The sequence below is a fragment of the Bidens hawaiensis genome, unplaced genomic scaffold (assembly GCF_021521415.1).
Source record: "Bidens hawaiensis isolate Kalapana, Puna unplaced genomic scaffold, B.hawaiensis_p1.1 tig00035036_1, whole genome shotgun sequence".
NCBI classification, from domain to species: Eukaryota; Viridiplantae; Streptophyta; class Magnoliopsida; order Asterales; family Asteraceae; genus Bidens; species Bidens hawaiensis.
The window spans coordinates 90484-111873 of record NW_027496082.1 but is presented as its reverse complement, the minus strand read 5'-3'; the positions used below and the strand labels follow the sequence as shown (position 1 = coordinate 111873).

The following is a 21390-nucleotide window of genomic DNA, read 5'->3' as shown; positions in this document are numbered from 1 at the left end:
ATCCTCAAGTTCAATATCCTCCAGAACTTGATCGCTGTTTCGAACACCAGAAACCATGGTGAAGTTTTTCAGAGAGAACTGATGAGATGGTGATTTTGTTGCCGTTGTAACAGGTGATGGCGCCAATGAAGAAACGTGGATCGGCTCACTGGTAGACGATCAACTTTCCTCGGGTATGAGTATGCTATTTCACCGATGGTTCTCCGGAGTATGAATTCTTCCACCTACAAAACGAGCAGCACCGTGAACTTACCCCTCAGAAAGGGACAGAGGGGTCCTCTTTGGGGTAACCCTCCGGTGTGAGAATAAGAGATTGTAGGAGAAGATAATAATAATCTGAGAGTGAGTAAGGAATTGGAATGTATTTTCTTGCTTACCTCCCCTTGTGGAGGTGGTGTGGTATTTATAGTGTTAGGGTTTCCAATGATTGGGCTCAGATCCCATTAGGGCCTTTTTGGCCTTCTCCTATTGCTTTGCGTCACGTGTCCTTAGGACACCTGGTGCTTTTTCATTGATTATTCTCTGACCCAGGTATTTCACCTGACCCATGTGCAATCACGTGGTAGCACATGGGTTTTGCTGAGTTGTCCACCTTTCATTGGCAGCTGTCAACATCAGCATATTCTTATTCCTTAAAGGATACCTTCTGGAAGGTTGTCTGACGAGCACAATCAAGGTTGTCCTTATCCTGATTTGGATAAGGACGAGGTTGATTATGTGCATGTGTGATATGCGCCTATCCTGAGCATGCGCGAGGTCTTCTCTTTATTCTCACGCGCAGATGTTTCATGCGCAGATGTGATATGCGCAAGCATATGTAATATGCGCCACGCGCAGATGCGCCACGCGCAGATGTGATATGCGTGAGCATATATGATGCGTGAGCATGTGATATGCGCCACGCGCAGATGCGCCACGCGCAGATGTGATATGCGTGAGCATATATGGTGCGTGAGCATATGTGATGCGTGAGCATATGTGATATGCGTGAGCATATGTGATGCGTGAGCATATGTGATATGCGCCATGCGCATAGGTTTTGGCTTTGTGCCTTCATGATATCTTGATTTCAAGCCTCTTGTCTATATCTTGTGGGTTGACCCGCCCCGCTCGATGTTAAGGCGGGTACATACCTCTTCAAAAATATGTCTATGTTTGGATTAGATTTAAACATAGACATGTAATATGGAGTAATGAGAAAGCATCATTGGACTTGTGTTAAAGTCAATAGTCGATAATTAGTTAAACCTGGCATAAAGTATGCATTCTTCTTAAACAAAGTTTTATAATCGCCTACATAATATTTTAAAAATCATTTTTAAATCTTTACGCACCAAATCAGATTAAAAAGTCATATATTCACACTAAAAAAAACCAAAATGTTTTAATGACCTAACACAATTAGACTAGAGAGTTTTGGTAACCCCGTCAGAGTAAAAAACATTCTTAAAAGATTGAGTGTTGATAAAATATACTTCTAGATCCGTCATGGCTTGTCTAGACAAAAATATACTTCTTTGAATTTATATGTAATTCAAAGAAGTATAAATTCATTAGCTTCTTTAAATTTATATGTGATTTTACAACCACCAAAAAATTAAAGAGGGTGGGGTTTTATAACAAAACTACGAATCAAAATGATGTATTCTCTCTTATCCATATTTTGGGTTCTTGTCTAAAAAAATGTTTTTCTTCATGTTTCAGAGTATGAAAGTAGAGGTGTTTGTTTCATTTATCAAGAAGAGGCATGTCACTTTTTTTCGCTAGACATGTGTATTTTGTAAGGTGGGCGACTACATATAACCCAAATTTTTTTACAGTATAAGAAACCTTTTCTTGTACTGTAAAAAATTGCAAGACATTAGAAATGTGTGTGAAAAAATTGCAAGAATGTTGGAAATTTGAATATAGATGAACGTATTCATACGTTGTTATCATACAAATTATATAAATAATAATCATCTAAGTATCTGACCATTATCAAATAATATCATCTTCTGTTAACACGAGTTCATCCATCTTTCGTAAACATGAGTATTATCGACTTATCCTAAAACTCGCCACTATAATCGTATGATGGTTTACAAAGCACTAGTAAATCTACCAGAAAGAAAAATCATTGAATTTGAGTAGCTAAGTATATAACTAAATCTGAACAACTTGATACAAAACTATGACATTGGATTTGGGTATTAAAATGTGTTCACATAATTCAAAAAATGAAAATAAAAACGGCGAAAAAAAGAGAAGAATGTGTACGAATCAACACACGACATGAAAGCTAAATTAGTGACCAACTACAACGATTTCAGGTCTGCCGTCTTTGTCTTTTATTCTTTCAGCATATGCGTCGTCTTTCGTGCCTTCGACGATTCTGGGTTTCTTTCGGGAGGGAGTAATCACACAATTGGGGTCTGTCGGGTCGCATGCAGGACCCGCAGCTTCGATTCCTAGAATCAGGATTGAAGATATGAGCATGACTGTAAGACAAACAAAACTCATCTTTCCCATTGTCAGTTTGTTATCTTTTTCAAAAGTTATTGTTTTTAACTTTTTTTTTCTAATTGTGAAGAAACTAGTTAAGGAATTTATAAGAGTGATTTATGGCTGAAAATGATTCAAAATTCTGATGGTTATTGAACTTCAATTCAATGGTTTTCCTTATAATATGATACCAAACTTTTTAACCATTAAATATATTATATATATTAGGATCAGTTACATGGTTGGTCTTTGTAGTTTACTCATATTATATGGATTTGATTTATGGTTTTTGGAAATTACATATTTAGTGTTATATCTTTTTAACCATTAAATATATTATATATATTAGGATCAGTTACATGGTTGGTCTTTGTAGTTTACTCATATTATATGGATTTGATTTATGGTTTTTGGAAATTACATATTTAGTGTTATATTTTATTGTTAACTGAGTGTCAAGTGACCAAAATACCCTTACTAATAAAAATAGAAAACAAAAACCTTAAAAGATCTAATATATTAAATTGCGGGCCCGCTACAATATAATATATACACATATTCTAGCTTTGATGCTTATTTTTTCTATTTTTATAGTAGAGGGGTATTTTGATCATTTCACACTCAATTAACAGAAAAAGATAGCACCCATCTTGACCAGGGGACATCGGTCTTACCCGTCTGAAAATTATTGGACTAAACACGTAACTTCCAAAATGTATTAAATCCGTAACGACCAAACGTGTAACTAATTCATATATATTATATATATGAACAGAGACAGAGAGTAAAGAAAGACTCCTTTACCATTTAAAAAAATTTCAAAATGTATAGTCCAACAAATGCCTTTAGGCATTAAGTTTCTCATTGCAATGGTATAAAACCGTCCGAGCTGCTATCAAACTTGGCGAGTTATCAAAACTCGATTCCTTGCAATCCAGGTCACCGCCACCAACTCGTGCCAGTGGTGGAGATAACAGTTGCCTAACCTTCTCAGCTGCAAAAACCTGTTCTTCCCGAACTCCTTCATTATGCATTAATTTCCAAATCATTTCATTCAAGAAATTAGATCATTACTGAAACAATATAATTTTTATAATCGTATTTGACGTACTAATTATTTATAAAAGTTTTAGATGATATGTAACAGGATCTTACATTAGCAATGATGCAAGCCTTGTGGGCGTGCATTCACGAAGCAGGGCTTCAGGAATTAGTGGTGAATTAAGAAGGATATTAGGGAGGGAAATGTAAGGTATTTTAGCTTTGTAACGTATTACCCATTCGGTTAGGAAATGGGCCCGATAAGCTACAACACATGGCAATCGTGAAAGATGCAGCTCCAGTGCAGCAGTTCCTGATGTGCATAATGGCACCTTGCTTGCCTGCCTAACATAATGTTCACATTCTAATATTCTATTACTCAAAATTAGGGTGATAATTAGGGGTGTAAACGAGCTCGTCAAAGCTAAAGCTCGGCTAGTGAGTAGTTTCTTCAAGCTCAATCTCTGCTTGTTTACTATTTATAAGTTAACTTATATACATTTTTTAATACTTTTGTATATATTTATAATTAAAATATTTATATATACAACATAATATATATTATTTAGTTATTTTTATCATAATTTAAATATAATAATTATTATACAGATATATATATATTAGATATAAATTATAAGCTCGTTTAGGCTTGCAAGCCAGCTCGAGCTCAATAAGGGAAGATCGGGCCCGTACATTATACAAGCTTATATTTAGGCTCGAACTCGTTTAAGCTCAGCTTGATTTGAGCTTTTAGTAAGCCGAGCTCAAGTAGCTCATGAGTGGCTTGGCTCGTTTACACCCGTAGAGATAATTCCTGACACGACACAAAAATAATTAGGTTTTGGGTCGAATATCAAACCCACTTAATAAATGGATCATGTTCTGTTTTAGTTGACATGTTTAACCCATTTAACTAAACAAATTGACCCACCAGCCTGCGAACGACCTGTTTAACCCATTTATTACAGCCCTCCAACCCCTTTAACATGTTTACAGCTTCATTATAACTCGTTTAGATAAATATGGTTGAATGGGGTTGTATTAAGTGTGTTCGGGTTACGGTTGATGTCTTTGACACCAATAACATATGGGTCGTCTTCAGGTTTAAAATTTAACTCACCAACCTGAAACACACCAACCCAACACGATTCGACACCCCTACTCGAAATCAGCTTGAGACTGATAGCAAGAGTGTCCATGAAGTTATACATGTTAATATCATCTTACTGAGAAAAAAAAATGATATGTTTTTGTATATAATTTTGAATAAAGAATAGTAAAACTTACAGTAAATGCATTATACTTTGTACGTGAAGATCCTCCAGGAACCAGTACAACAGGCACGGTCCACTCATCCAAATCTTTTTTGATGTAGTTTTGCACATGTTGGTTAGGTGCCACGTGGATCACTGTAGTCGGGTCTTCAACAGAGTCTTTTATAAGATCAATGGTTTTTGAGTAAATCGGAAGCATACGGGTTACTTCTTGTAATCTGCTCCCAGGAAGCAAGGTAAATATTGTTGACCCTTGTGTCAAACGCAGCAAAATATCAAATAACAGATCAATTCATGCATTCCTATATAAAAATGAAATCTTTTTTAGTTCACCTGAAGAGATTCCATTTTCCCTCCGAAACAAGTCAGCATTTCCTTGCACCTTTGACATTACAGTAAAGTCATGGATTATGACACTACAAACCGAATAACATAATAGGCTATAAAGAAAAAAAAAACTTGAGATACACGTGTACCAAATTTGGTTCTTGAATATCTTCTAGAACAGGATGGCCCACAAAAGTTGCAGGTACACCACGAGATTTACAAACTTCCGCTTCAAACGGTAGAATGCACAACACATGATCCACAATCTCAGAAAGCCCACTAAGTCTTTCTTCACCCCCTTTCCAGGCCCAAAAAGACGGTGCAACATAATGAAAGTGTAAAGGGGCGGTAGATCCTTGATGGCAATATCTAGCTGCAAAAAACATTTACCCATTGTCCTACATCATAAATATTATATATTAAATTTTAAGCGTGTATTTGAACACATGTTAGATGGTTAGATGAATTACACTTCAACTGTTTTAAAAGACGAAACGAAAATCCCTTGGAATCAATTGTCACTACAACATGAGGACGAAACGAGATTGCAGCTTCAACTGTTTCCTTCAATCTAACCTGCAAAATTGAAGTTTTATTTCATTTAATGAACTACAATTACAGTACTATATTGTGAAAAAGTACCTGCAACTTTTTTAGATGCGGTAACAACTCCCAGATCCCCATCACCGCAATATCTTCCATTGGGAAAACGGATTTTAATCCCTGTTTTTCCATCATAGATCTGATAATGACAAAATCAAATTATATGCTTAATTATCAATAAGCAATGGTAAATAATAAATGTTAGAATCTGATGCTTATGAAGTTATGAAGGTTTACCCTCCAACACCACTGATGCGTATAGGGTACGGTGAAAGCTTTTTCAGTGCAGCTATGAGACGAGAACTGATTGCATCTCCAGAAACTTCTCCTGCTACTAAAAAGACCCTCATTTCCCCGTCTTTGGAAGCCAGATCAACAGCAGATTGGCTGGAAGTGGAGAAATATTTTCTAACTGTTGGTAAAAAGAACAAAGGGGTTCTTCTGTTTTGACTTTGCATCATTTTTAGCAACATTATGATGTGGGTTTACTGCATAACAGAGCTCAGATTGATCAAGATTAACATTATGAAAACATAATATTTTAAGCAAATCACGACTCAGGAGTTATAAACATTGAGAAATTTAACATAAACGGCATTACGGTGTTGGTGTTCATTTACGGTTACAGCACTTGTTTATAAATCCATGTACATATCCTCTCATAGTCAAAACAAATATCGATTTCAAAGCTGATAATTAACCTGTTGTATATCTAGGTCAAGTTATGACTAATTTTTTTTTATTTTTTTCATAACTTAAACTTCCTCCATTTTAATGAGATAGAAGGATGCACTACTACTGCTACTGCTACTACTACATCGAAAACAGATCATATTATATTTGCACTAATTTCTAACCTAGACAAATAATTAAATTAAATGATAAATGTGCTTATTTCAGGTTTTCATGAGTTTGGAGAAATTGCTTTGACTTGGAACAGTAAAAACAAATATATATATATATATATATCTATCTTTTTCAGAATGAAAGAATTAGGCATACAGTTACTTAACAAAATGCACTGTATCTTCGTGTGAAAATCTAATGAAGTTGTGGTTAACTTAAAATGCACGCTGCATCATCATACATTGTGTGTGTGTGCGTAATTATATATTCAACCTGAACGGAGGTGATACAAACGACGGCGTCTTCGGTTGCGGAGAATGGAGGTGAAGTGTCGACTCCTGCCGATGCTTATTCAAAAACTCAAATTCAGTCCTATGCTTGAACCTAATTTATGATTTCCTACAACTTTTCATCTTTTTCGTAACTTAATAAGTTGTTTTAAGGGGTGTGTTTGGGAGTGTTTAAGGTAAAAAGGACTTTTTATGTGATAAGTTGAAAATTTCTTACGGCTTTTTAATAAGGAGTTTCCAAAAAAGTGTTTTGATTAACATAAGACAATAAGTTATTGTTTAAAAGGTGTTTGGTTTAACTTAGTGATTTAAATGACCAAAAAGGACATAAGCAAGCAATGGGTGGAATGCAAATTGGAAGGGTGAAATGGGTATTCTAATCCTATAAGAAGATAAGTTAGCAAACTCCAACTTATTGAAAATCCTTATTTTGGCTTTGTTGATAAGGAGAAATAGAAAAGACCTTATGTGTTCCCAAACACTTTGTTAACACAAAAAGGACTTATTTAACCATCATAAGTCATAAGGAGAGGAAAATAAGGAATCCCAAACACACCCTAAATTAAGCAATCTCAAACATATTTTACTTAAGCTGGTAAACAAACCAACCGTTTAGTGAACTGCTTAGCGAAAAGTTCGTTTATGTTTGTTTATTTAATAAACGAACGAACATGACATGTTTCGTTCGTTCATTTATGTTTGTGAATGCTCGTATATCTTCGTTTATTCATATTTGTTTATATTTGTTTAATATATGTTCATTTAACCGTGCTCATTTATTTCTATTGGTGTTCGTTTAAGTGTGTTCCTTTATGCTTGTTTGTGCTTATTTAAGTATGTTCATATATGTTCAATCATGTTTTTATCTTTGTTTAATTATGTTCATTTATGTTTGTAAACTGTTCGTTTAGATTATAAATAAACAAACATGAGACATGCTCATTTTTTATTTATACGAACATGAACACCAAATATTTTTCGGTTAAGTGTTCGTGTTCATTCAGCTCGTTTACAAATTGTTATTGCATTCTACTCCTCTTTTTAATGTGGTTGGAGACTTGAGGCTGCAAAGGTTAAATAACTAACAATGTTTTATGTTAACTTCCTCCAACAATGGAAGTTAGTGAATTAGCTAAACTTATAACTTGTTTATGAGCTTATTGAGTAATATTTAAATGTGAATGTTACTTAAGTCAATATAAGAGCATCTATAACAAGCTTTAAATTTCAATGTTTGAATTTAGGTGACATCAAGTGGACAAGGAAGACACAAACTTCATTGTCGTGTAGTAAAGTTTGTGTGGTGAGATTGTCGGACACCATGGTGGCCCCACTTTCTATCTCCTTCTCTCACATACACACACATTTAATATTTTTTAATGAGGTTTGTAAAGGTTTGTTGTAGAAGAAAGTGAGGTTTATGAGAAGTATGGTATGTGATGTGGTGATTATGTGATTATTGTTGTAGATGGTATGAGTGTTGATATTAATTAGTTTTCGGAAATCAATACCAGGAATAATGTTTGTATTAGATAATATTGTAAGATATAGGCCTGTAAACGAACCGAGCGTTCGGTGAACTGTTCGTGAACCGTTCGGCGGGAAGTTCGTTTATGTTCGTTTATTTAATAAACGAATGAACATGAACACAAAATTTGTGTTCGTTTAATTAAATGAACGAACATGAACACATGTTCCGTTCGTACATTTATGTTCATGAACGTTCGTTTATGAATTAATAGAAAATAATTAAATATTATCGGGATATGTCATCTGCTTAAAAAAAATTTATTTGTTAATTGGTGTTCATTTAAGATTTAAGTTTGTTTGTGTTCATTCACATTGGTTCATATATGTTTATTTATGTTCGTTTATCTTTGTTTAGTTATTTTGTTTATATTTTAAACAAACGAACATAAGCGAACACAAATGTCCATTTTTAAATAAACGCACATGAACATAAATATTTGTTCGATTAATTATAAAGTTAAATGAATGAACACGAATATGCCCTTTTTCGTGTTCATTCGATTCATTTACGGGCTTTCAATATTCACATTGATGAATACATCAGTCTTATTCTCTAGCCTCTACCGATTTTATTTGTGTTCGTTTGTGTTCGTGAACCTGTTTGTGAACACATTAATTTTTTTAATGAACGAACACGAACATAAAATCTTGTTCGGTAAATGTTCGTGAACACAATATTTTCTTAACGAACGAACATGAACATTAACAAGACCTTGTTCGTGTTCGATCGGTTCGTTTACAGCCCTAACTAAGATATAAGGTTACATAATAATGTTTGGTTACATCATAGTCGCATTTGTAGATGACACAATTACATGTCTAATAGTAGTACCATGCTAATCCTATTAATAGGGAGTTACTTAACCCATAAAGCTACCTTTGTATTTCAAAATCATATATAATGCCACACGGGCTGACAAGTAAACCAGTTAGATAAAAGTCCACTTTCCAAAACTAAATGGTGTTAACTTTTCACAGTTTGGTGGTCGTTTACTTTCAGGGTGTTTTGCCCCGTACTTTATGGTCAAAATAATAGTGGTAAACCATAACGGATCACACGGTTGGCCAGAATATCGATCATGGGTGGGAATCAAGACTGGGGTAATCTAGCATTGCTCCTCGTAACTTAATTTCTAACAAATAAAACATTAATGGGTGACGTTTTTCAAAGACACCACTAAAATTACCAGCAGAGTTAACACGTTACAAGTTTGATATTGCTTCAACACAATAACAATTGAATCAGAAACTCTGTCAAGTCAAAAAAGTCCTTTTTTTAACAAATATCCTCACTCTCTAGCCTCTCACAGTTCATCATTGCCCATAAGTTCTTCCAGAGAAAACTCATCTTCTTCTAATATCTCTCCATCTTTACCATCCCAAGCTTCTGTTGTCGCTATTGTCGGTGTCCCGTCTAGTGGCAGAGTACCCTTTCCACCCAGTCCAGCCGCTTTCACAAATTCTCTGCCAATTCAAACAAATAATCATAAAACGGGTCAATGTGCACTCTACATTGTATCTAACGGATCAAATGAACAATGAGATTACAAGACAAAGAAAAACTTACATGATTTGGTCTCGTTCAAATGCACTTTTTAGTGGGGCGTATGCACCTTTCTTTATGTTCAAAGCCACCAAAGCCGGGTACCCATAACCACCAACACCAACGTGCTTCTCAAGTTCGGGTTGCTTACCTGCAGCAGCCCATACATAGCTGCCACACGTTTTACCAGACCGATAAGTTTATCATTCTCCCAAAAATATATAACCAAATTTAATAACATAAAAGAAATGGAAGTTTGTATTTTACCTGTATGGACTCCTTTTAAACTTTTCTGCAATTGATAGTAGTGTATCTAAATACTTGTTCCTTCCCTCTGCCTTTGAGTCCAAAATGTCGGGGAGGAAGGCCACAAAACAAATGGCTGCTGAACCGCATTTCTCTTCCATTACAACCTACAACAAGAATATTATATCTTAATTTTTAACCAAGTGGCATACTTAGGCAAGTAAAAGACCCGAACGTTCAGTAAACCATTCTGCGCGAAGTTCGTTGTATTGGTTTGTTTTATAAACAAAAAAACATGAACACATGCCTTGTCATTCAATTATGTTCAAGGACGTTCATTCATTTAAACACGTTTCTATTCGTTTATTTATGTTCATTCATGTTCGTTAGTTTACGTTTGATCAAGTTCGTTCTTTAATATATTCACTTAAATTTTGTAGGCCCATTACAATTTAGTATAGTTTTAATAACTATTTAGGCACAACACATTGTTGTGTATTGGTTTTAGCTCAGTTATGTTCGTCCGTTTATGTTCGTGAAACGTTTGTTATACTGTTAACGAACAAACATAGACGAACATGAACATAAACATGTTCATTTTCTTAACGAATGAACACAAACAAGAAAGCCACGTTCTTTTAATTGTTGGTTTAAAGTTTTCATTCGGTTTGTTTACAAGCCTAGACCATAATTTCAATGAAGGGGGGAACCCTCAATATAGGAAACAAACCCTTGTGGAACCTAACTCGGGCCCCTGGGCTAAACACAATTAAAACCTAATACTAATTATCTAATGTATATTTAACACTACTATTGCTGTTGTTTCATAAATTTTCAAGAATGAAAAGAGAAAATGTGGCATTAACTAAAGAATTGACCAACTTACTGGGCCAGTCAACTCTGTCACTTCAGGAGGGGCTACATTTGTTTCATGTTGAACAAGCGCAAATGACTCAATTGCTGAGGCAGTTCTTGCTCCTTCATAAGTGACTGGATTCTCTTTGTCTGCACCAAACACCAAAATAGTGGGGAAACCTTGCACCTTATATCTGCTCATTAACGACTGAAAACCATAATCCATCAGTACAAGATAACCGAGTTGTAAATGGTGATAATATGGTATAATATTGGTTTAACACCAAGAATCCAAATTCAAGATTACCTTCTCATCATCGCAGTTGACATGACCAAGTTTAACCTTCCCCTGCAAGTTCTTTGCAGCCTTCTTCCATTCGGGAGCAAGCTTCTTGCAGTGCCCACACCTGAAAGTGCAGTAGTTATTTCAATGTGATACAATAACCAAATAAGAGAATTTGGTAGATACTGTGCTAAATAAAAAACTCCAGAGCATAATAACTACCATGGTGCAAAGAATTCCACCATCCAAAGATCTTTACTTTTAACAACCAGTTCATCAAAATTGCGTGCATTCAGTTCAACTGAGGCACTTGGTTCTGATTTCTCACTTGATCCAGATCCTGTTGTTGTTTTTCCACTTAACCTCTCCTTGAGGAGTGCCTTGACCTGCGCATTATAAACCATCTATGAATACTTCAAACAGTACAGCATGCATATAGAAATTACAGATAACAGGCACAACGGGGTTTAACTTGTAACGAAATAATTGTGAATGATGTTGATTCATGGGGACTTATATCAATCTACCAACATACACATTCTTGTCAAAATTTAGCGAGGATCCTAACAGTTAATTTATTTAATAACATATATCTTTGTACAGAAATAGAGAAAGGCAAGGTTTTTCTATAACGGATGTCAAACTTTAATTTCAATATGATGACCTGTTGGAGTGCAAATTCTGCTATAGGTTTTGCTTCCCTAGCTCCTTGGTAATCAATAGGTGGCTTTCCAGGTACAAATACTTTAATTGTTGGAAATCCTTTGATACCATATTCCTGCAGAAAGCAAATGAAAAAAAGTTAAGACATGAATGGATGATCAATTTATCATACCAATAGATACTTAAGGAAACTTGAAACACAAAAGTTTCTTGCTGGTAACAAGAGCCAATCATAAAATGTTAACCGACAAATACAGACCTGAGCAAGAGCCTGGTGTGCATCAGCATCAAGAGCTGCCACAGTTGCCACACCTTTCAAGACGGTAGCTGCCTTCTCCCACTGTGGGGTCAAAGCTTTACAGTGACCACACCATGGTGCGAAGAACTCAACCAAAACAACACCATTCGAATTTAAGACCTGTAACATCAATATCACAATTAGTTACCAATCAAAACCGTATAGATCTAAAATTCCTTTCACCGAACAGTCTGAAAATATTGTCACATAATAAGGTAAAGGATCCAATACAAAGGACGCTTAGCGTTCAAAGTGTACAAAAGCATTCCGTGTCATAATAATGCAACACAAAATAAGTAATTACGCATAAAAGTTAACCAATTACATACAAAAAATTATGCAACATGTAAAAATAATTAAGGCAACAGGCAATCTATATTCAATACTTTGTACACTCGTTAAGCGTCCTATCTACAATAGCTTGCCCCTATATAATAAGCTCGATTAGTAACCCGTGTATTACACGGGCTATAAAATGATATAATGTCAATAAAAAAAAAGTGTGCATATTCGATACAAGTTATATATGAAATCAAACATGAAGTATATGTCACAGCATATGAAACAATTATAATTTCAATGTGGATGACATATTTGAAAGTCATGTGGAAAACATGTTTTGCTTTAATAGATTAGTTAGATAGCATATGGCACAGTTTCCAAAAACACCTTATCAGGCGATCTAAAACATTCTACAAGTTTAGCAATGGCCTGTGATATGATGACGTTGTTGAAAAAATCCAGACTAGGCTTTGATTAATCCCGGATTAATATTATTCTCATTTAACCCTGATTAATGACTAGTCCCCCCCAGCTACTAGTCTACTACTACAACACTATATATTAGGCCGTTTGTTATATAAATCATAACAAAATCCGATCTAATATCAATTACAAACACGAAATGAAATTCAGAAGGCGTAAATCATAGTAAACAATGAAATTGACCTAAATTTGAACTAAGTTATAATAAAATCATAAACTCATTGATTAGATTACCTTAGACTTGAAATTAGACGGAGTGAGCTGAAGAACCGGTGATGATGCACCGTATAATGCATCAGCGATATTTAAATTTAAACTAATTGATAATAATAACGATAGCGGAATCCAGATCAACGCTTTTGATGAGTGATCCATGGTGTTTTACACGCGCACAGAGTGGAGATGTAACGTAATGAACAGACGAAGACGAAGACGAAGACAAAGCTAAAAACCTTGCGGGTGCAGAGTAGAAAACCCCCTTCTGTGTTGGATACCGTGGACGAGCGATACGTGGTTTAGCCAATGAAAGTGAGACACGTCAGATTGACATGTAATTTTTGAAGGATCTGCAACGTGGACCGACGAGATTGGCTGATGACACATAACTAATTGTTACCAGTCTATGTTATACGTGTACGCAGGTGATTTGGTCAATCCTTCACGTGTTTTGAGAAACTCAATATGGGCCCGAAATTTTAAATGATGATGTAAGGACGTATTATTATAATGATTATCATGTTCGATACAACAAAAAATGGTTATCTAAATATAACAAAACTTGGTCGGTATCAGGTATCAACGCAGTATTGGCGCTCGATATATAACTTGTAACTACTGTATATAGCTTGCAATACATAAAAGATACTTTATTGCAAATACAACTATGTTTTCAACAAAACTTATATACTTTAGTGCGAATACACATTTGTTTTAAGGCATACATGAAACAAACATGTCGTAATGAGATACTAAAAAATTTAATTTTTTTTGGTAAGTTAACCATTAAAAAAGAATCAATAACTTAAATATATTAATAGTAACAAAAAGAAAAGGAAAAAAAATTTTGAGGAACAAGTTAAAACCATTAATACTTTAGCGGGCTAAATTGCAAAATAAAAAAGTTTAGCAAAAGAAAATGTTAGGATCAAGTTATAACAGTTTAGAACTTGAAGGGAGCTAACTTAGAATAGCCTAAAAGTTAAGAGGCTAAATTTACACAAGTCCATAATGGTTTTACTTTTTATTATTGGTTTGTTAAAAAAAATTATGAACAGGTTTTCTTTAGCAAACATATGGGTGAACAAAAAACGGTTCGGAACCGTCAGAACCGAGGAACCGAAACCGAATCGGTGCCTTAGAACCACTAATGTGTGTACTGGTTCGGTTCTTGGTTCTCAGAATTTGCGTTAATCGGTTCCCGGTTCGGTTCCGGGTAAAACCGGCAGTTCTGGACTTGGAACCGAAAAACCGGAACATTCAAAACGTTTTAAATAAATTTACCAATCCCCATTTTTATAGAGTAACTTATGAACTAGCAACCATGATCAATTTTGATTTAAGCTATCAAGGTAATTTAATATAAAATGATATGATCTTCCATTAATCTATCGTTGTTAATGATTTATTTAACCTCAACACTTAGGTTTTAATAACGGATGTTCATGTTGGAATCTAAATTAGTTTTACCGTAAAAGAAGACATACAATTGTATAAACTTCCATTTTTAGTAATCCTAAACGTCCATTTTTAGTATAAATGGCTAGGATTTATTTGCTGGTCAAATTAGTAAACTAAGGGGTCGTAAATGAAACCAGGGGTGTATTAGTAATTTGTGCTATTTAATTACAAGAAACTCCCATAATTTTCTCACAAAACTCGTCCAACCTTAAATGAGTGGTTAACAACATCAATGTATAATTAAATTTAAAATCATGATAAAATGTTTCAAAAAATAGTTCAACAAGTGTCTCGTAAAATACCATAAAGAAAACTTGTAAATTATAACATATACTTAATTTATAAGCTACATATAATTTCTTAAATTGAACAACACCAATTATATTATAACAACATAAACAAATGTGTATTTATAGAAATAGAAACTATAACAACACATTTTTTATTATAAATTATAACAACATAACTAATATTAAAATAGAACCAACAGAACAACACGATTTATAATATAAAATAGGACAACACGGTTTATATTATAACAACACAACTTATATTTATAAACTAGATCAACAAAATTTATATTATAACAACACAATTTATATTCTAAATTAGAACAACACGGTTGGGTAAAGTTAAAATACAAAGGACAACAAAAATGAGAAGAGTGAGAAAGAATCCAGTCCATTGATCTTGTATTTGAATGACTGAGATTAATTTAATAAATAAAAATTGATGGAAATGGCATGAATGTAATAACATACCTTTGTTGATTTTCTCTCTCCACATGCAAGTCACATGCCAATTCCCCCATCATTTTAAATGTCCATAACCTTTTCATATGACATTATTTTTTTAAAAAAAATTCACCAAAATAATAAGCGTTTTTTTATCTTTAATATGAGTATCATATTTTTATATAAAAATAAAAAAAAATAATGGGTTTTTTAATTGTGTTTTTTTGTTGTTCATTGTGTCATTGTGTAATATGTTGTTTCCATTGTGTTTTACGTTTCAAGTCATTATATTCACTATTGTGTCTTACATTTTAGGCCATTGTGTTATACGTAGTCACCATTGTGTCTTACGTTTTAGGTCATTGTGTTATACGTATTCATCATTGTTTTTTACGTTTTAGGTCATTGGGTAATACGTATTTACCATTGTGTTTTACGTTTCAAGTTAAAGACACAATGGTGTGCGAAAAGACACAATGACGAAAAAAGACACAATTGTTAAAAAAGACACAATGATAAGCGAAAAGACACAATGGTGTGTGAAAAGACACAACGGTGTGCGAAAAGACACAATGACGAAAAAAGACACAATGATAAGCGAAAATACACAATGGTGTGCGAAAAAACACAATAACGAAAAAAGACATAATGATAAACGAAAAGACACAATGGTGTGCGGAAAAACACAATGGTTTGCGAAAAGACACAATGGCGAAAAAAGACACAATGATAAGCGAAAAGACACAATGGTGTGTGAAAAGAGACAATGACGAAAAAAGACTGATAAGCGAAAAGACACAATGGTATGCGAAAAATCACAATGACAAAAAAAGACACAATGATAAACGAAAAGACACAATGGTGTGCGAAAAGACACAATGGTGTGCGAAAAAACACAATGACGAAAAAAGACACAATGATAAACGAAAAGACACAATGGTGTGCGGAAAGACACAGTGGTGTGCGAAAAGACACAATGGCGAAAAAAGACACAATGATAAGCGAAAAGACACAATGGTGTGCGAAAAGACACAATGACGAAAAAAGACACAATTATAAGCGAAAAGACACAATGGTGTGCGAAAAAACACAATGACGAAAAAGACACAATGATAAGCGAAAAGACACAATGGTGTGCGAAAAGACACAATGGTGTGCGAAAAACACACAATGATAAGCGAAAAGACACAATGGTGTACGAAAAGACACAATGGTGTGCGAAAAAAGACACAATAATAAGCGAAAAGACACAATGGTGTGCGAAAAGACACAATGACGAAAAAAGACACAATGTCGTGATTTTTGTTTAAAATTTTATATAACAAAAATCATACTCATATTAAAGATAAAAAAACGCTTGTTATTATGATGAACTTTTTTTTTTTTTAAAAATATCATACGAAAAAGTTATAAAGTCTAAAATGATAGGAGTATTTACATGTGCCTTGCTGTGGAGAGAGAAAATATGTACAATTACCTCTATACCCTTTTTTTTGGTCCCCACTTGACACATATCAATTATTTATGGCTTTTCACACTTCACATTTTTGTTACCATTTGTAGAATAACTTGACCCCAACACGGTTTATGTTATAACAACATAATTTATATTTACAAAATATAACAATACAATTTATATTTATAAAATAGACAGCACGGTTTATATTATAACAGCACATTTTATACTTTAAGAACACAATTTAAAAATGCAGGTTAGAGTCTTAGACACCAGGTTATACTATACAACTCATTTTATACCAAAAACATCGACTTGTTTAAAATGGCAGAGAGCTCAATCATGTAAGAAAATCATAGACGTTGAAATCTTCAATAATGTTTATTATTGTTATGTTCTTATTAAAATTTGCTAAACGAGTTTTACAAGTGTAGATAAGGAGATCATAACTCTCATTTAATATAAAAATAACTCGTTGCAAAAATTCAGGAATTGCCAAAACTAACAATTATCAAAAATGCAAAAATGCCCTTTTTAATTAATTTGATAGATACCATATGACACCTTAGAATTGGTTCCTATTGTTCTTAGAAACAAATGATTTTCTATTTGATCCTACCTGCACTAGTATATACTTGTAAAAGTTAAGTATTTGAAAGTTAGAACATAAACTTGTAAAAGTCATTTACGAAGAATAATATTACTAGTGGTCATTGCAAGTAAACTTGCAGTATACAATTTTATTGGATGATACATATAGATCATCATCATCATCATCATCATCATCGTACTCAGTATATCCCACCAATAGCAATGCTATGGTAGGGTCTGAGGAGGGTAAGATGTAGACAGCCTTACCTCTATCCCATAGGGATAGAGAGGCTGCTTCCGGTGAGACCCCCGGCTCGATAGTAGTTTTGAATCAAGCCTTGGACATAAGACACATAACACTCAATCATCGGGACACCGGCTGATTGGTGCATGTGCCCTTGTCTTTCGGCTATCAACGCCACCACATGATGCCTGATTAACCTTCTGCCACTTTTAACGTTATTTTCACGTGATTAGTAAAATAACGTCAAAATTAGTGCAATTTTACTTTTGCCCACCCAAGGGTTCACACATATATACATTATATGTGCGCACCGCAAGCAGGGCGTAGGATGATACATATAGATAAATTTATATTTTTATAAAAAAAAATCATCAATTTACATTGAAATAAATGTATGTTGCACATGTAACATTCCTAATGCATTTTAAAAAACACCATCATAGGATCATACACAACTTCTTTAGCGTTTACACCAAATACAAAATCAGCATGTGCATAATCCTCCTTGTATTGCACAACAAGCTTATCCGGGTCGTGATCCTTAACACTTTCGAGCAACGTCTTAACGTCTTGCACGTCAGAGAGCTCATCCGCCCCTCCATAACTCAGGTACATCGGGAAGTCTTTTGGGATGCTTCCCATGTCGTATACAGGAGGAGTCGACTGATGGTAATGGTTTTCGTTATCATCAGCATTCCCGTAATCATACATTGTTATAGTCCCAGTGCGAATCACTACGTAAATTTTCATCAAATAAGCAAATTAGTTTATGAATGCTTAGTAAATTCTCATCATATAAACAAGTTAATTGAGGAGTGTTCATAAATAGTTGAAATGGATTGAACCACATAACCCAAAGTAAATTGATCGGTTCATTCAGTTTGACGGTTTATTGTTTCATTCTATAGGTTTTGTGTGTTAATGACCACTGAAGACTTGTGTAATATGCTATAAGCCTATAGTAGAGAAAGTGAATTTACTTTGAGCGAGATGGATCATGTTCTTAGTCGACGTAGATTGTGGTTCATGCTCGAGAAACTTTTCGGTCATCGAAGAGTTCACACAGCAGTTTTGTCCTACAGTCACCACAAAACTTATACTTACGTTGTTTTTTAATGTAACAAGCATATAGTTATATAAATGTTGGAAACTAGTACCTGTAAACGACGTCATTAAGTCACTGCAATCATTGCCAGGGATCTTGCAAATATTACCTAGAAGACCAGCAACCGCTTCCCTGTATTCATTATTCAATCGAGTAAGAACGACACGGTTATGTGAAATATGTCACAAATAAACTTGAAAAGGAAGCATCTTTCTTACCCTCTTGGAGCAAACTCATGAAGACCCAACCAATATAAAGTCTATTATAAAAAATAATTCATTTAGCCGTTAAAACGTTGTTTTAATTTTTAAATAAGAAAATGCGACAGATTTCATTACCTCGCCTAAGAAAGCATCGGCACCAGCTCTAGCTAGAGCCGATGGCATTTTCCCCAAATACGCGATGGGGCTAAGTAACACGGCTGATCTTAGCATGCTCAGCGTCTGGTCTTTTGAAAATGCAGAAAACGCGATCAAAGTCCCCTAAAAGAATATTATTTTTCACTTTACCATCTCATTTTACAACATTTATAAAACATGTGACACCTTTAGGCATCATATAAAGTTATAAACTTACCAAGGAATGACCAACATAATGTAGATTTTGTCCTGTTTGATCATGCACAAATTGGATTGAAGCCGGAAGATCATACGCTACTAATTCGTCCCATGACCATTCCCAGTATGCCTACAAAATAATATTCAAGTGATTTAGAATATAAAAGTGAGGCCCAATGAAGAAAATGTGACATGATAATATAACGTACCGGATCACTAGGACCAAGTGATGTATGACCACGACTAAAGTTGGTTCCACGAGTGTTCGCTATCCATACATCAAACCCGTTATCTGCCAGAATAAAAGCAAGTGATTCGTCGGGAGAGTTTAGAACCCACGTCCCACCATCCTACCAAAACCAAAACATCAGTTTCTGTTCAAGAAAGTATTAGTGTAACGGTTGGGTTACAAAATTACCATTAGAACCCCATGTTGTAACAAGACCGGTGGCTTGTCAGGCTTTGTACCACCACGTCCTCCCCGGATATGTTGCATGCTAAGTATATAGCCATCTTTTGTTGTCACCTAAAACAAAACATGTAGTATTATCAACCATAAGTATTAAACATAGATCGAGAACACAAAGTCAACTCTTTCATCATGAGGATTAAGGAATGATTGTAGGTGTATAAACGAACCTAGCGTTTAGTAAATCGGTTGACAAAAAGTATGTGTATTTAACAAGCGAATGACCATGAACACAATGTATATATGTTCGTTAACTTATGCCGTTATATATGTGTCCATATCTATTTGTTACTGATAATGATTACAACCAGTTTGATTTTTTGATTTTTGAACCCCTATAGATTTCAAAACCTTTGTTTAGGTCCATTAGCTATCGAATAATATGGATTTTTGCATTTGTGTTCGTTTAGAATATTAGCAAACGAGCATAGCTGAAAATGTTCATCTTTTAACGAACAAAAGCGAACAAGAAAATACATTTTTATAAGTGCCCCTTCATTTGTTCGATTAAAGATAAACCAACGAACATACACAAGCCTCTTCTTGTGTTCTATATGGAGCATAGCTAAAGAAGTTGCAAATGGTTTAACATTCGCGTAAAGTTTTATTCAAATTTTTGAAATAGTTTTATATGTAAATACGTTATTGATGAAATTGAAGTTAAAAATAAAAAGACTATAAATTTACATGTTTAACATCTTACTTGTCCTAATTGTTCCTATCATTAGCGTTGATCACATATAAAATGAACATAACATAATACATACCTTATGCTCTTCGCACTTGTAGCCTTGTGTCTCGATTAGCAAGCTACATATCCCAACCTGATCAACCAACAATGACGACGACTCGTCTTGATTGTTGACTGAATTCAAGTTGCGTACCGCTTTAGAGATCAAGATTAGGTATAGAAAAATAACAAGGGTAGTTGTAACTGTATAAGTCATGTTTGTTTACTTGGCACAACATAGAATTGAATGCCCATATGTCTTTTATAGGAAAGGTTTTGATACAAGGACAAAATAAAAATCCATAGTTTAAAACGACGGTCTATTGTTCTTGGACCATATGTTTAACTTTAACCATGTGTCTTCACTCAAGATTTCGTTGCAGCCACGGTCAAGGGGTAAACTTTATCAACAATGTTGAATATAATTTGAGTTTTTTATGTTGACTATACATATGTTTTATATGGTATATTATAGTATCTTAATGACTTAATCCATACATAAATACCTATATTAACTCATTACCCAACCCGTTTAACCCGTTAATTTTATGCTAGAATGATCACGGGTGAAGTTCCATATATACGCATGAATCGGTTCATCTTATTTTTACCTTTGGACGAGCTAAATATGTTGTAAAGTTCGAAGGATATTAAGAAGGTACTACGTTCTATATGTTGCATTACTTATTAACTATTTTGTTTATTCATATGTTACACGTTTAAACTTAGATAAATAAAAATATATGACTAAAACAATAATTTAATAATTACTAAGTAAC

At 34.2% G+C, this 21390-nt stretch overlaps 2 protein-coding genes and 1 pseudogene across 3 annotated transcripts; all 3 read right to left on the bottom strand.

Annotated features, from left to right (window-relative positions):
* Positions 1–2022: 2022 nt before the first annotated feature.
* On the bottom strand, positions 2023–6217 carry LOC143586887 (putative lipid-A-disaccharide synthase, mitochondrial; annotated as a pseudogene). The gene is made up of 9 exons (XR_013144780.1): positions 5967–6217; positions 5769–5868; positions 5597–5702; positions 5276–5499; positions 5133–5181; positions 4813–5051; positions 3640–3866; positions 3353–3525; positions 2023–2450 (listed from the first exon to the last, which is right to left on the bottom strand). The product of XR_013144780.1 is annotated as a putative lipid-A-disaccharide synthase, mitochondrial (transcript).
* Positions 6218–9578: 3361 nt separating this feature from the next.
* LOC143586883 (protein disulfide isomerase-like 2-3) lies at positions 9579–13462 on the bottom strand. The gene is made up of 9 exons (XM_077068334.1): positions 13283–13462; positions 12245–12403; positions 11987–12100; positions 11545–11708; positions 11347–11446; positions 11071–11247; positions 10206–10351; positions 9963–10109; positions 9579–9859 (listed from the first exon to the last, which is right to left on the bottom strand). The coding sequence occupies exons 1-9, from the start codon at positions 13421–13423 to the stop codon at positions 9700–9702; spliced, it is 1308 nt and encodes a 435-aa protein (XP_076924449.1). The 5' UTR covers positions 13424–13462; the 3' UTR covers positions 9579–9699.
* Positions 13463–18124: 4662 nt separating this feature from the next.
* LOC143586886 (triacylglycerol lipase 2-like) lies at positions 18125–21043 on the bottom strand. The gene is made up of 9 exons (XM_077068336.1): positions 20649–21043; positions 19831–19938; positions 19622–19762; positions 19432–19542; positions 19194–19337; positions 19074–19114; positions 18908–18987; positions 18731–18826; positions 18125–18484 (listed from the first exon to the last, which is right to left on the bottom strand). The coding sequence occupies exons 1-9, from the start codon at positions 20826–20828 to the stop codon at positions 18165–18167; spliced, it is 1221 nt and encodes a 406-aa protein (XP_076924451.1). The 5' UTR covers positions 20829–21043; the 3' UTR covers positions 18125–18164.
* Between the last annotated feature and the right edge of the window lie 347 nt (positions 21044–21390).